This window comes from Cricetulus griseus, chromosome 2 (genome assembly GCF_003668045.3).
Source record: "Cricetulus griseus strain 17A/GY chromosome 2, alternate assembly CriGri-PICRH-1.0, whole genome shotgun sequence".
Taxonomy (NCBI): Eukaryota; Metazoa; Chordata; class Mammalia; order Rodentia; family Cricetidae; genus Cricetulus; species Cricetulus griseus.
Window position 1 is genome coordinate 230,916,121 of NC_048595.1, and position 13,579 is coordinate 230,929,699.

The following is a 13,579-nucleotide window of genomic DNA, read 5'->3' on the forward strand; positions in this document are numbered from 1 at the left end:
CTGGTGTGTATGGGTCCAAGGTTCTCTTCCAGTAGGTGCAATTAGCTCCAATACCCTGATGGGTCTCAAGGTGGGTGCAGGTGGGTTCTAGGCACTTGCTCTCCAGAAGGGTGAGAGCCGGACTAGTGCAGAGATGTCAGCAGAGTCAGTGTTGCTTGATTCTCAGGGGCCAAGTTGATCTGCCTACAGGCCCCAGGCTGGGAGTTCCCAGAGTGGGCAGGTGGAAGTTGGGCCCAAGGCAGCTCACCTCTGCCATACCTCTGCCCTGTGTGGGGGCAGGAGTAACCCAGTGATCTCAGCAGAGTCAGGGTCGCTTGGTCCTCAGGGCTTGATAAATATTCTTATAGCCTGTTAGGCATGAGTACTTCATTAGCTGTATAGAGCCCCTTATTCCCCTTCACTCTGCAACATGCTTTCCTGAAAAGGAGTGTCAGTGGACAAATGCCTATTTGATACCTATATTATAGTCTTAAAATTAAGAAAGGTATGGATTTTTTTTTTAGACAGAAGTCTCACTATGTTGCTCTGGCTGTACTAAAACTCACTCTGTAGAGTAGGCTGACCTTAAACTCACAGAGATCTGCCTGCTATTCCTCCCAAGCCTTGGGATTAAAGGCATTAACTACCATATCTGGCTGGCATCGAATTTTTAAAAATTAGATTGCTTGCCAAATCCAATCTAAGAAATTGTTGCTAAATAGACACTTACATCATACATTTGTATTGACTACTTATTGCATACATCATATTTTCAGCCCATATCTGTTCAATGAGTAGTAAATCCAGGCAATTTGCAAAGCTTTTCTTCATAATTGTACAGCTGCACTTAGCTGAAATTCTTGTCTTCACACTGCCGTTAACAATAAGGTTTTATTCTACTTATGCCTGTTATTCTATATGCCAGCTGCTTCTATGTATACTACCTCATTTAATTTTCAGTAGGGATTCTTGGGATTAAGAATTGCTTTCTCAATTGCTCAAGTGTCCTTACCAACACAAAGTCAACACATTTCTGACTTGCAGTTGAAGCCTGGTCAGACTCTTAGCACAATAATCAAGAAAATGAATTAAAATAAACCTTAGATTCCTGGCTGAGAGCTCAGGCTCTGAAGACTGGCTGTCTGGATCCAAATCCCTTGCCATTGTGTGATTTGGAGCAGACCTTTGATCTCTTTTATCTTAGTTTCCTCAGCTGAAAAGGGGGTGAGGTGACAGTGGTGGTGATGAGAGCACTTGTCCCAGATTGGGCAGTGGAAGCATTCTAGGGTGGAGTCCAGGGCACACATGTTTGTCAGAGTCAGCCCTTCGGAGCTACACAGGGGGCTCTGTGAAGGAAGCAGAGAAATTAGCAGCCAAACCATGTTCCCACAGCTAAAGCCAACCCTGTCAGGAGACCATTGCTCCTCATGGGGGACAATACCCAAGTTGCATAACACTCTTGAGCTTTCCACAAGTGTGGTGCTGCATATAGAACCAGACTTTTTATTAATTTATTAATTATTAATTTATTTATTATAATGAACATCTGATTAGTCACTCTGGTTACTTTTCAGTTTTCTTTTAAAATATTTTATCTCTCCCTACCCTGACATTCTATAACACTGCCCATTACTTCTAGTTTAGGCAAAGTGTGCCACCCTGGATTACATTATCTCCAGGTTCAGCAATCATGGTGTGTGTGTGTGTGTGTGTGTGTGTGTTGCTAAACTTTAGCATACTGTCCCCTTTTTGCCTCAACCTTCCCGGATGTTTTATGGTTAACAGGAAGGAAGACACTGTCCTGATCTTCCACACCAAATGCCTGGAAGCAACAGAAAGACTTTACCCTTCAGTGACATCCAACCACATAGCCTACATAAGTGGTAGACTTCTCAAGTTCTTCTTAACAATTGCCTTAGTACTGGGATTCTATTGGATATCTGTAAAACTTTTAGTTCATATAATTTTGTATCATTAAACAAAGTTGTATTCATATGTACAACTAGGAAATTAAAATTCTACCAAGCTACATTTTCCAACAACATCTAGATGAATAGTGAAGCATATGCTTTTTAATTGGCTCATGGCGTCACAAAGCTTCAGTTTGCTGACAATTTAAGATTATTTAAGTTCTGTGAATTATTTATTATCTCATCTGCTGTTTACATAGGCCTTTTTGCTTTTTCTATACATTTGAATAGAAACCTAAAAGTTTCCTCCCTTTTGGCTACATATGGTATTTTAAAAATTAAAACAATGAGTGAATAATATATTGACAAGAGAGGGATCAAAACAGTCTCCTGGAAACTCCTCTCACCAGATGTGCACTTCAGACAGGTGTAGAAAAGCTGGTGTGAATATAACATATCTCAGGCCCAGACACACATTTTCCTAGAATTTGTATTTGTCCTTATCCAAATCTGCCTAGAGTTTTTCTTTGTGTATCTCAGGTAATGAATACATTAAAAAAAAAACAACATGCAGTCTGTGAAACCCAAGGATCTAAAAAGCAAGTGTTCTTTACTTATCTATAATCAACTTCATTCCTAGATATGTTTCTTTCAAGGCAATGGGCAAATATTTGCTCTCCAGAGTGACTCCATCAGTTTGACAATGTATTTGGTGGAATTTCAGCTAAACATAAGAATCTTTCTCATGACAGCACCTGTGTGCTTACATAGCATGTATGAGGCAAGGACAGTGGTTTGTGGTTTGTGGGGAAGTATGTTGGTTATCTAGTACTCTTTGTAGAGAAGAGGAAACTCAGAGTAGGAATTCAAGTAGGAGCAAAGGCAAGTACTGTGGAGAAATGATACTTATTGGCTTGCTCTCCATGGCTTGCTAAGCCAGCTTTCTTATGTAACTGAGGAACACCACAGTGGGTTGGACCCTCATATATCAATGATTAATTAAGAAAATACCTCTATAAGCATGCTCATAGGCCAATCTGATGTAAGTAGTTCCTCAGGTAAGATCCCCCTATTCCCTCGTGATTCGCTTATGGCAAGTGGACAAAAAAAGCTAACTAGTGCAATTGTTCTTCTATAGAAGCTAAAGCCCAGTATGCATTTATTTCAAAACATTAGAGATACTTTCCATCAACAACTGAACAGTTAAGCAAACTGTCATGTATACATACAATGGAATAGTCAATCACAAGAAAAGAAATTCTGATATGTATATAACATATGTGAATCTTGAAAAAATAGTATGTTAGTTGAAATAAGGCCAACACTAAAAGAAAATATTGTATGATCTCATATGAAGTATCTAGAACGGGCAGGTGCATAGCAAAAGAAAATAGAGCAGAGGTTACCAGAATCCCAGTGTAAGGAGAAGTGTGAATTATTCCTCACAAAGTACAAAGTTTTATTTTTGTGTGGGATGAAGACAAGGTAGGTGACAGCTGTATCATCCAGTTCAGTGGTAAGTGTGCTAGAGGCCTCCCAGTTGTGCACCTAGAATGGTGCAATGGGAACATTTATTTCTTTTTGTTTCTCTATTCTAAATATGGAGCACTCCACAGATTTGCCTGTCACCCTTGTGCAGGGGCCATACTAAACTCAGTATTGCTACAGTTTTACTCTGTGTGCTCAGAAGTGAGCATGGTAAAACTTGATTTTATATGCAAACAGAGTTTTTAAAGGAGAGGACATGCTTGGATCACTTTCCTGTATCTAACAGTCAGTCTGACAAATATTTGCTGAGTCACTGCTAGGCACCAGAACTGTGGTAGACCTAAAAGCACAAGCAGGCTTAAGACAGGCAGCCCTGCCTGCCCTGAAGTCAAAATCTCACTTAAAGGTTCCGTGTAGATGCATCCACCCCTCTGTTAGATTATTTCAGCGAATATTTCCCAGAACTTTAGAAGAGATAAGAATAAATGAACCATAGTTCTTATACTCCACACTAAAGCACTAGACCACACGACCTTGTGCTGTTTTTAAATGACTAATAAATACCAACTAGTAATGGAGCCTTGAAAATTGAAATAAGAGGTCATTACTGGTGGAGGACCCATAGGAGATGGGACTTTAAAGAAAGGAGAGGCCACAGCAGAGAATGGTGAAAGACAGGAAGCTCGGGAAACCAGAAGCATACTTGAGCACATCTGGACTTGGTAGCTGCGTGTGATTTTTACAGTTGACTCACTTAGGGTTTCAGTGTGTGGTGAAAAATCTACACATTCCACCGAAACGCTCATTTATAGTCTCTTTTTCAATGGTCCTATGCATTTTAGTGTTACTTTGTATTCTTATCCTGATACTTTGTGTTTTCCTTCTCTTTTCACTTATAATTATTACATAAATTCCCCTAATCTCTATCCTTCCAGGAAAACAAAGTCAAAGCCCCCAATCTGACGACGAAAAAGCACTTCAGAGCTTCTCTAACTCAAGCCACTTTGCTGAACCCCACAGGGCCTCTATGTTTAGTTCCACAGCCAACAGCAGCCAACCACAAGGTGGAGCCCTTTGTCAGCCAGCAGTGCTCAGGCTTGTTTTCAGCTGGGTGCTTCCAGCCAGGTTCTCCTCGGGACAGAAAGCCCTCCTGGCCTCTCAAGGCACCACAGCTACTTGTGGGGGAGTCAAAGCTCAGCAGAGAAAATACACAAGTTCAACGCAGTCATCCTTGCTCACAAAGTCAGAGAGCCCCGGCATTTATACCAGTCTTCAGAAGGAAATCTGAGCAAGCAAACAAAGACATCTCAGCGCTTCGCAACATGGGAAGAAAACAGAGCACTGTTACAGAACCTACCCTACTGACACAGAAAACTAGAGTAACCCAGGGAGGCAAACCAAGTTTAGGTTCAGCTACTAGAAAAAGACCAGACAGTAACATTCAGGTACAGGCTAGGAATTTAAATCGGAAGAGCTTCAAACCTCCGCTAGGGAGAATCACTGATACCTATGAGCGCCAGAAGGAACATCTCTCTTCTGATGTTAAACTGACAGTGCACCTCAGTGAAAGTAGACCACTGCCTACTACTGCCATGACACAAATGTCAAGTAACAATGTAAGCTCGATAAGAAATGCTGTTGACAGCCACACCAACGGAAAAGACAATTTAACAAGCAGCTTTATAACACAGATTTTAGGGAAAAGCCATGAGTCCCTAAAACTCAAAAGCCAGCCACACATTTTTGAATCAGACTTAGGAACTGAAGACTCCCAAGTACACCAGCAACAATTGGCAAATCTAACTAGAGAAGCAGATGGAGCTGAACATGGCCTGATATCGAGCAAAGCATCCCAGAAGAACAGACGGAAGTTATGCCTCGAGTCTTCAAAATCTTCTACAAAGCATCGTTCTAATGCTGTGAATCTGAGGCAACCTGGTTCTTCTAAGAAACAGGTGAAGATCTGAGTTTTCTTCCAATCTGGAAAAATTCATAATAGGTTAGACCCTTAAATAAGAATGGAAATAACTTGCCCAAGTTGATGTAGAAATTTGGTAATTAAGAATGACCACTCTGTTCCACCTTAAAAAGGACATCTGTCGGGGCACTATCTATGGTGCACACACACCCTTAATCCCAGCACTTGGGAGGCAGAGGCAGGCAGATCTCTGTAAGTTTGAGGCCAGCCTGGTCTACAAGAGCTAGTTCCTGGATAGCCAGGGCTACACAGAGAAACCCTGTCTCAAAAAAACAACAAGTAACAACAACAAAAAAGACAGAAGGGATGACAGAGCTGGAGGATGGGCGGGGGTGGGGGGGTATGCAACAGTGTCCCTTGTACCGATGGATTCACTGTAGCTATGGTTTCCCTGCAAAAGACCTGCAGAAGATTGGGCCCACCAACATGTCATTGGATGGGAAAGGGGCTCATGAGTTCCCACCCACTCTGAGAAAATATGAGCTGTTAAGGGTGCTAGGGGGACGGTATCATTTTCTTCGGTGGTGTAGTCACTGACATGTTGGTCATGCTCCAGCAAATAATTTCCCACCATGCTCATGCAAGTAACCAAAATTAAACGCAGTTGGTCAGCAAAATAAAGACATCAGAATAGGAGAAAGACTTGTTTTAAAGGACTTTGGTAGAAGAGGGAGAAGGGCTTGGGGAGGTACTAGGAATGAAAATGACCAAAATTCACTATATACATGCAAGAAATTTTCAAAGAATTTTAAAAAGACTAACTTGCTTAAGAATCAAAACTGTTAGTAAAATGGTTAATTTGTAACAAAATGTTGTTCTTCAATTTGATACAGGCATCCAATACAATAAAACCTAAGAATTCCCTCAGCATTCCTGGGGCTGAGTACAGTGTGGAACAGAGACTGCCCACCATGTAACTGCAATGGTATGTCCTCCTTTCACTTAAATTACTTATATAGAGATGGCTACACTTAAATTAGCAAGAAAATAGGAACAGCTTACCCTGTGAATAGACAACTGTTTTCCATTGTGTAGACCCAAAGAAGAATAGCTTTCAGAAAGGACCCCACAGACTCCCTTCTCTTTACTCCTGGGGTCTCACTGACCAGGAAGCCAGAGCCAGCATTGCAGCCACAGCAGCTGCCTGAATATGCAAGCCTATGACCCTACTAAAATGTTCTTCTGCTTGGTCATGACCCAAATATCAGACCTCAAGTGAAGTCCCAGCGCTAATAATTAAGTTGCAATCTACTCCCAAAGTGCTACAGTGCCAGCTATGCTTAAACTTGAGATTTAATTATTATTCTGGGTCCTTGGATCCAAATCCACAAAACTGTACATCTGGAAATAACATTTTATTCCTTGTTGCCATCTGTTCTATTCTAAGAGCAAACATTAGTAAAACATGCACAAATATTCTTCACATAAAATTGTTGGCATACATTCTGATTCTTTAAGAATAAACTAGAAAACATTTTTTTCCAAATGCTATTTCTTTCTATAGCTAATAGAATCTTCAACCTGATTTGAGTTAACTGAAAGGTGCCTAAGTCTATTCCTATAAATGTTATGATGTGGTATCTTATATAGTTTTAAACATCTTCATTTTAATGCTCTCATGTGTCTGAGGAACATATTGTATGTGCCTTGAAAATGGCTATTTGCATTTTTAGAGATAAGAGAAATCTGTTCAAGGTTTCATCTTCTCAGAAGTATGGTCCCTTTCTCATTTTGAATTACTTAATGCCTGTAATAATGTTAACATGAAACCATTCTATTAGGAAGAATATCACAATGAGAAAATTGTAGTTTCTATAGTGATCCCCCAGCTATAAAATTAGTACATACTTCTATTGAAATTTTTTAGTAATATGGAGTAGTTCAATAAATGAGTTTTTGAAAATTGTAGACTAGAGAGATGGCTTAGCCATTAAGAGTACTGACTCCTCTTCCAGAAGACTTGGGTTCAATTCCCAGGACCAACATGGTTGTTCACAACAATATATAACTCCAGTTCCAGGGGATATAATGCCATCTTCTGGACTCTGTGGATATCAGGCTTGCATATGATACATAGTCATATATACAGGAAACATCCATATACATAAAATAATGAATTTCTAAAGAGTAAAATTCTACCTACAACTGCTCTTTTCAGGTATGATCACTCAGAACACTAATGAAGTTCTTCCAGACATTGCCTGAAGGCAAGAAGAAGACTGTGTGTGCTGCCCTGGGACTTCTTGCTTTACTCCACTCTCTTCTTTCTCATTTTTGCATAGTATTTTATTGGATGTGGTATGCCATATTTGACTAGCTTTCTATTGATCAATACCTAAGTTGTTTACAACCTTTCAGTATTATAAGTCATGTAAATTGTTGTATACAGAATATTGTAAGTTACCAAATTTTCTTATATGGGACACTATTTTTTTCTTTTTTTAAAAAAGATTTTATTTATTTATTATGTATACAACATTCTGCTTCCATGTATATCTGCACACCAGAAGAGGGCACCAGTACTCATAACGGATGGTTGTGAGCCACCATGTGGTTGCTGGGAATTGAACTCAGGACCTCTGGAAGAGCAGTCAGTGCTCTTAACATCTGAGCTATCTCTCCAACCCCCCCACTTTTTTTTCAAAGACAGAGTTTCACTCTGTAGCTCCAGATATCCTAGAATTTTCTATGTAGACCAGGCTGGTCTCAAAATCACAGAGATCTGCCTGCCTCTGTCTCCCAGGTGCCACCTCATCCAATGTAGTACTTTTGATAGTTGAAAATACCTTTATTTTGCCTTTACTATTTTTATTACTGAAATTTGTTTGAAGTGATTCTGTCTTATTGTCAAAGGGTGGGAGCTTCACAGATACAGTAGTACAAAGACAACAAAAAGCAGCATGAAGAAACTCTAAGTGCCTGTCACCCAGATCATTTGGCATTGTTTCCTTTGTTCCTCCCAGACACTCTCTACTGTAACATTTTAAAGCAAATTCAATGAATTACGTAATTTCACTCATGAACATTCTGGAATATAATAAGGTATAGAGGACTTTAAAGAAAGAATGTGTGTATTTATACTGTACAATTTGAGAGTACCCCTTATGTTTGTCTCCAAAGTGACCATATGACGAAGTTATGCTAGAAAGAAGACTGCTTTGTAATCACCATATTTCTTCACAATCTTGGGCAAATGGTTTTAATGTTTATTTAGGGGGCTCATGATGTGCTATATTGCCACTAAATTTTACTTTTGTTTTTATATGTGACCATCAGGAAGCCACCAGAGACATGAGTTCAATTTTACTACAGAATTAGAGCCTTTATTGTAGTGGAAATTTCTATGCCCATCAGTACATTGGTCCTGCTAGATGTCAGGTAGTGAGCCATGTTCTGTGTCCACCTCAGAAAAGGATGGACTTGCCCCGAAGGCTGAGTCTAGTCTTTAGCAAACTCATGTGGGCCCATGGCTCAGGCTTAGGGTTATATATGTGATGAACCAAGCGTCCAGAACCACCTGTTTGTCCTCCACCAACAACTCTGGCATTTAGAGGAAGGAAGCAAGAGTCACAACTCTGGCATTTAGAGGAATGGAAGTGAGAGTCACAACTCTGGCATTTAGAGGAATGGAAGCAAGAGTCACAACTCTGGCATTTAGAGGAATGGAAGTGAGAGTCACAACTCTGGCATTTAGAGGAATGGAAGTGAGAGTCACAACTCTGGCATATAGAGGAATGGAAGTGAGAGTCACAACTCTGGCATTTAGAGGAATGGAAGTGAGAGTCACAACTCTGGCATATAGAGGAATGGAAGTGAGAGTCACAACTCTGGCATTTAGAGGAATGGAAGTGAGAGTCACAACTCTGGCATTTAGAGGAATGGAAGTGAGAGTCACAACTCTAGCATTTAGAGGAATGGAAGTGAGAGTCACAACTCTGGCATTTAGAGGAATGGAAGTGAGAGTCACAACTCTGGCATTTAGAGGAATGGAAGTGAGAGTCACAACTCTAGCATTTAGAGGAATGGAAGTGAGAGTCACAACTCTGGCATTTAGAGGAATGGAAGTGAGAGTCACAACTCTGGCATTTAGAGGAATGGAAGTGAGAGTCACAACTCTGGCATATAGAGGAATGGAAGTGAGAGTCACAACTCTGGCATTTAGAGGAATGGAAGTGAGAGTCACAACTCTAGCATTTAGAGGAATGGAAGTGAGAGTCACAACTCTGGCATTTAGAGGAATGGAAGTGAGAGTCACAACTCTGGCATTTAGAGGAATGGAAGTGAGAGTCACAACTCTAGCATTTAGAGGAATGGAAGTGAGAGTCACAACTCTGGCATTTAGAGGAATGGAAGTGAGAGTCACAACTCTGGCATATAGAGGAATGGAAGTGAGAGTCACAACTCTAGCATTTAGAGGAATGGAAGTGAGAGTCACAACTCTGGCATTTAGAGGAATGGAAGTGAGAATCACAACTCTGGCATTTAAAGGAATGAATGTGAGAGTCACAAGTAGTGCTTCTCACTGATTGAGAATCTTCCCCACTTTCCAAACATTTAGGCTTCAGATGGATTTGATGACATATAATTGGCATATGTTTCTAAAAGTCAAAACTCTTCATTGAATAGCCTACTACAATAATCCTTCATCATATAAAAAGAACCAGCAGGGAATCAAATGTAAGTTGAACTATGATTGTTTAAATATGGTTTGCTGTTGCTCCCAATTTATCACAGCACCGCAGTTAAACAAAAGTAAGTGCTAACCTCCTCCATTTATGAGTGTGACTCCCACTCCCTGAGTTGTGCCTAGTAATTAACTTGATCCATACCTTTACTGTGAGCCCTTCTACTTTCCAGAACTATCTCTAGTTCCTAACTTATTGTCTTCATAGGGAGAATGGACATTTAACTCAAAGCCTATTTTAAGTGCTCGTTTCTCATGCAGCCCACGTTGTAAACAGCCAGCTGACTCAACCACAGTAAAGAGCAGGATTTGTGTAGAAATGCATTTGTTTTTGAGAGTGACGTACTGAAATATGCATGTGTGGGCATCACAGTCATCTGCATGTGGTCATTCTTGGACCATCCTTCCCTGGTGGGCTGCTCCATCATTATGCCTTAGGCAGTGAAGATGTCATATTACTCAACTCACAAACTAGTTAAAAGATGTGTCTACTGCAGAAGCAGTGTATAGTGTTTCCCATTTCTTTACAGAATCTTGATCATTCCTCTTCCTCGACTTTATTAATCTGTACCACTTAGAACTGACAACATAGTATTTCTTTCTTTTTTTCTTTTGAGACAGGGCCTTGAACTCATTACATAGGCTAGAATGACTTTGAACTGCTGCTCTTCCCACCTCTGCTTCCCGAGTGCTAGATCATAGCATGCTCAGTTTATGCCATACTGGAGATGGAATCCAGGGCTTTGTGCATGTGAGGCAAGCACTCTACCAAGTGAGCTCTATCCCAAGCACTAGTATTTCATTTTAGACAAGTGTGCACATACTTGCAAGGCTTGCTATGCTAAAAACAATCTCTATGAGTCTGTTTCTTTGTATAAAGCACATGTTTGTCTTGAAATATTTATTCTAATGAAACACACACATACACACAAAATTTCTGTGCTCAAATTCACCCGAGAAATCCATGAAGATCCTGGTTCATATTAAAGATTTCAATTTCTGGCGGGGGGGGGGGCTGGAGATAGCAGTTAAGAGCATTTGCCCCTCTTGTCAAGGATGCATGTTTTTCCCAGCACCATAAAGCTGCTCACAACCATCTGTAACTCGAGTTCCAAAGGGATCTGATGTCCTCTTCCAGTCTCTCAAGCACCAGGCACACACATGATACACATACATATGGGCAAAATACTCATAAACATAAAATAAAAAATATTTTTTAAAAGACTTCAATTTCTGAGAGCCAAAATAATTGCATAACCAATTGAGAAAAAAAAATTTTACTTTTTAAAGGTTTAGGTGCTTTGTTTGCAATATGGGCTCCTTCCAAAAATTCTTTTCTTACTTTTCAATTCTGCATTATAGGACCATTCCAGGTTTAAACCATAAATGGTTTTATATTTGCCTTTATACAAAGGCTTTGAAATTAACCACTACACCAAAACAAACTTATGGAAATAGGCCAAAATTAATGCCAAGAATCATATTTAAAGTTATGAAGTAATGTTTCTCATGTATATTTGTATTTGGTTTTATATTTTTTATTATGTTATAATGATTTTTACTTTGTGTTTATTACTCATTGTCACAAATATGATAAAAATTTTTAGTATCTCAGTGGTTGACTTTTATTTGACTAGTTTACCAACCAGTTTTCACTCTGTTTTCAAGTTCCATATAATCTGCTTTTATGCTGGATTTGCTAATATATGAGTATTTGTTGATAGTTATAAATAATCAATAAAAAGATTTAAAGATGCATGCCCCTTATGTATTTATGCTTAAGATGTTCGTGTTCTATAATATTTCAGATGACAAACAGTAAAGCCATTTCAAGTGAATGTACTTTTCAGATGTCACAATGACTGTACAGAGATAGGAGGGCTTAGGGGCCCTGCAAATTCCTTTCCCACTACAGTACATTTAGGTCCTTAGTACATCACAGAGTTTTACTCTCAATGGACCTTCAGTGCATCATTAAAAGATTTTTCATTAGCTGGGCAGTGGTGGCACACCCCTTTAGTCCCAGCTCCTGGGTGGCAGAGGCAGGTGGATTGCTGAGTTTGAGTCCAGCCCAGTCTACAGAGCAAGTTCCAGGGCAGCCGGGACGACACAGTGAAACCGTGCCTCGAAAAAGAAAACAGTTACTCATTAAAGTATTTGCTATGTGTCGAGCACTTTTATAGGGGAGTGTTGACATTGGTTTACAGCAGGGAAGAAAGAAGTGGTTCTTAGGCATAAAGAAGCCTGTGGTTCAAGAGCATCAAGGAGCCTGGAGAGGCTGGAGTTAAAGAAGCCAAGGAGGGAGAGTGAAGCTGATCACATCCAGTCTGTGGGCCCTGGGAAGAGCATTTGCTTTATTCCACAGAGTGGTCCAATCTGACAGGGTTTACAGGATACTCTGGCTGTGGTGGTATGGATAGATTGGGGCTCAGGGAATAGGAGCGAAGGTGGAGACCAGCTGAGAGTCCAGGCAGATGACAGCTGCCAAGACCACTATGGGTGCAGGCAAGGAAGTTTAAAAACGGTTCTGGGTAGTATTGTGAGGGGTAGAGCCTGTCACCTGGGGCAGAGGGCATCTACAATGATTCTAATGTTCGAGGCTTGATTGCTAAGAAGGATGAGATTTTTTTTTTTTTTTTGAAAAGCAGATTTTGGAGTAGAAGGAAGGATGACATCAACTACTGGGTTTTGCTGTGTGTAGGCCATTGATGACCCTGATGATTGATTTCTGCCGAGAAAGGAGAGCAAGTGTTAGGAGCCAGCTTCCCTTGTAATGTAGCCTGTACTTTCTGTGAACCTCCACCAGCATGGTGGAGCATGTAACTGAATCAGGGAGAAGCACAGGGTTTGTGTGCCCCAATCCCTACCTGATTCTTCCTTCTTCTATACCTGACATTGTCAGGGGAAATAAAAACTAGTTATGATTCTAAAACCTTAGTAGGCAAATCCTTTAAAAAAAATAAGAGTGATTACTGCTTTAGGCAAATTGTTTCAGTATATGGACAAATTAGCCAGCTTACAGAAAATGAGATGGGCTTGAATTTCTTCTACTTGGAAAACTAACAAAAATAGAGGGATGCATATTTGTGAGCCTTTTTAAATGAAAATTTGTAGTTTGGAAATAGCTCACAGTGATTTGAATGAGAATGTCCCCCATAGGCTCATATGTTTGAATGCTTGGTCCCTAGTTGATGGAATTGGAAGGATTGGGGGCGTGGCCTCATTGGAGGGGGTGTGTCACTGGGGTGGGCATTTGAAGTTTCAAACCCCATGCCATTTCCTGTTGGCATTCTGCTTCATAGCTGTGTCTCAAGATGTCACTTTCAGCTATGGTTCCTACCTGCTGCCTGCCTGCCTGCCACCTGCCTCCCTTGATCATTTTGCATTTCTGAATATACTTCCAGATGAATCTTAAGCATGATGTGTCAGTTGTCAGAATTATAGTTCCCTTTCATTAGTCCTCACTATCTGCCTACCTGCTGGCCTGCCTGCCTGCCTCGTGCCTGCCTGTCTGTCTGCCTGCCTCCTGCCTGCCTGTCT

At 40.4% G+C, this 13,579-nt stretch overlaps 1 protein-coding gene and 1 non-coding gene across 2 annotated transcripts in view; one reads left to right on the forward strand and one right to left on the reverse strand.

The window, feature by feature from the left end:
- CUNH18orf63 (chromosome unknown C18orf63 homolog) overlaps positions 1 to 6,272 on the forward strand; it is a 38,931-nt gene extending 32,659 nt beyond the window's left edge. Inside the window, exons 11-12 of the mRNA XM_027403756.2 lie at positions 4,313 to 5,332; positions 6,189 to 6,272. Coding sequence (XP_027259557.2) covers positions 4,313 to 5,332; positions 6,189 to 6,272 — 1,104 coding nt within the window. The remainder of the gene's footprint in view (positions 1 to 4,312; positions 5,333 to 6,188) is intronic.
- On the reverse strand, positions 3,484 to 3,586 carry LOC113830987. The gene has a single exon (XR_003483036.1). It is a non-coding gene; the product is annotated as a U6 spliceosomal RNA (small nuclear RNA).
- Positions 6,273 to 13,579: the final 7,307 nt, after the last annotated feature.